Genomic DNA, 2,499 nt, shown 5'->3' with positions numbered 1-2,499 from the left:
ATATATATAACTGCAACCCAGCAGACATTAATTTCGCACACTGGGCAGCCGTAAATTTATGCGATTTCATTTTCGATCATCTAGATGGTCTCGCATCAACCGAAACCCATCGTAAAAGTCGGCCGAAAAATTCGTCCTCCATTTCGAGACCTCCCTTTCCGCCAAATTCACCAGTCATTCCAAGTTCCTTTAGAAATTATTTCCTCCAGAGAACTTAAAGTCCATTATATGGGTACTGTTCAGTAGCAGTGGGTGCTGGGAATCGAAAAGCTCAACGTTAAATTCAAAGTCCATGAAACTGCCTTTCCAGATGCAGCCATAAGATTTCCGCGTAGAAATTCCCACATGTGCCAAAGAAGAATGATAAAAAAATAATTTTAAATGATATAAAGAAAGAAAGTTAATTTTGCTTACATCTTTTGTGAAAAAAAAAGAAGAAGAAAAAAAAAGCAACTGACCAAGCGACTTTTAAATAGCAACAGAAGTGCAAAACTCTTTTATATATGTTGGATTGTGTTGAAATCAGACAACTGATTATACTCAGTCCATGCAAATGGAAGAAACCCATGTTTACTCATTTCTATGTCTTTCACTTGTTATTCTTGCAGTTAAGTTGTCGCTACAAACTAGAAAAAAATGTAGAAATCTCCCTCCAAGCCCACCGGCTATTCCATTTATTGGTCATCTCCATCTCCTCAGACAACCCATCCATCGACGTCTTGAAAACCTCTCAAAGAAATATGGCCCAATCATATCTCTTCGACTGGGCCCTCGACCTGTGGTGGTTGTATCATCACCGTCAGCTGTTGAAGAATGCTTCACCAAGAATGACGTAGTTTTTGCCAATCGTCCTCAGTTCTTAGCTGGCAAGTATTTGCACTACAACAACACCACCCTCGCTTCAGCCAGCTATGGCGATCATTGGCGCAACCTTCGCCGCATTTGCGCAATTGAAATCTTCTCTTCGTCTCGCCTCAACGCATTTCTGGCCATCAGAAAGGACGAAATCAGGCGATTGCTGTGCAGACTCCATCGAGATTCTAGCGATGGTTTTGCTAAGGTAGAACTAAGGTCCATGTTTATGGACTTCACGTTTAATATAGTAATGAGAATGATTGCAGGGAAGCGATATTATGGTGAAGATGTGAAATTAGTTGAGGAGGCAACCAAGTTTAAGGAGACATTACAAGGGTATGCTGCCCTTAGTGAGTTGACAAATCTTGGGGACGTGTTCCCAATTTTTCAATCTGTTGATTATAATGGATTTATCAAGAGGTGTACTGGGCTCAGTAACAGGATGGATCTGATCTTGCAAGGACTGATTGATGAACTTCGACGAGAAAAGAACGGAAACACAATGATAAATCATTTACTTACTTTGCAGGAATCTGAACCCGAATACTATACAGAAGAAATAATAAAAGGACTTATTCTGGTTAGTTTCATGTTTTATTCTTTTTTGCTTATTTGAGCCCTGCCGCATCAAGCTGTTATTAAATGGTACTGCCCTTCGTTTTTTTTTCTTTTTTGTTCTTGCAGATAATGTTGCTTGCTGGGACAAAAACACTTGTTACATCTATAGAATGGGGAGTCTGTAATCTGTTCAACCATCCAGATGTGGTAAAGAAAGCCAGAGAAGAATTGGATACTCAAATTGGCCATGAACGTTTAATAGATGAATCAGATTTTTCAAAACTTCACTACCTTCAGAGCATCATCCTTGAGAACTTACGACTATATCCAGTTGTACCACTCTTAGCACCGCATATGTCATCTGCAGATTGTGAAGTTGGAGGCTATGATGTGCCAGCTGGTACAATTTTACTTGTGAATGCCTGGGCCATTCATAGAGATCCCCAGATATGGGAGGACCCAGAAAGTTTTAAGCCTGAGAGATTTGAGAATTGGAAATCCGAAGCATATAAGCACTTGCCATTTGGAGTGGGAAGGAGAGCTTGTCCTGGGGAGGTCTTGGCACACAAAATAATGGCCCTGACCTTGGGCTCGCTGATTCAGTGCTTCGACTGGGAGGGAGTTGGTGGAAAGGAAATCGACATGACTGAAAAGATGGTCAATCTCATGAGCAGAGCCGAGCCATTGGAGGTCATGTGTAAAGCTCGTCCAAACTTGAACAACATTCTGTCTTAAGCTACCTGGGATTACCAGAATGTATCCATCAAAATAAATTAATAAATACATCAAGAATGCTCCTTTTCTCCTACCTGCTCGCAGCAACATTAACAAGCTCTCTCTTCGGTTTGGATAAAAAAAAAAAAAAACCGTCAGGTTAAAAAGATAAAATTAAAAAAAAAAATAGTAAAAAAAAAAACCGATGAAATTATTAAGAATAGCCCGTGCGCATGGGTTGCTTATCGTTTATTTGCCCCATCAAACCCGCAGCCTTGCCTTAAGCCACATCACAAATTTGTTAATTAAACTTTGCTCCCATATAGATTGAACGCCCAACCTCACTTCAAGCCACGCCCCTCAAATATAATA

At 40.3% G+C, this 2,499-nt stretch overlaps 1 protein-coding gene across 1 annotated transcript; it reads left to right on the top strand.

Annotated features, from left to right (window-relative positions):
- Positions 1 to 495: 495 nt before the first annotated feature.
- Positions 496 to 2,221, top strand: LOC133694080 (cytochrome P450 81Q32-like). Its single transcript, XM_062115504.1, has 2 exons — positions 496 to 1,435; positions 1,540 to 2,221. Exons 1-2 carry the CDS (start codon positions 548 to 550, stop codon positions 2,146 to 2,148), a joined length of 1,497 nt encoding a protein of 498 aa, XP_061971488.1. The 5' UTR covers positions 496 to 547; the 3' UTR covers positions 2,149 to 2,221.
- Positions 2,222 to 2,499: the final 278 nt, after the last annotated feature.

The sequence above is a fragment of the Populus nigra genome, chromosome 5 (assembly GCF_951802175.1).
Source record: "Populus nigra chromosome 5, ddPopNigr1.1, whole genome shotgun sequence".
NCBI classification, from domain to species: Eukaryota; Viridiplantae; Streptophyta; class Magnoliopsida; order Malpighiales; family Salicaceae; genus Populus; species Populus nigra.
This window is presented reverse-complemented; position numbering and strand designations above follow the sequence as displayed.

What these genes read in the sequence shown, in the direction of transcription:
- LOC133694080 (XM_062115504.1), top strand. Translation starts at nt 548, where the DNA reads ATGCAAATGGAAGAAACCCATGTTTACTCATTTCTATGTCTTTCACTT. An exon ending in TAATAAAAGGACTTATTCTG is followed by an intron (nt 1,436 to 1,539) that starts GTTAGTTTCATG and finishes TTGTTCTTGCAG; the next exon opens with ATAATGTTGCTTGCTGGGAC.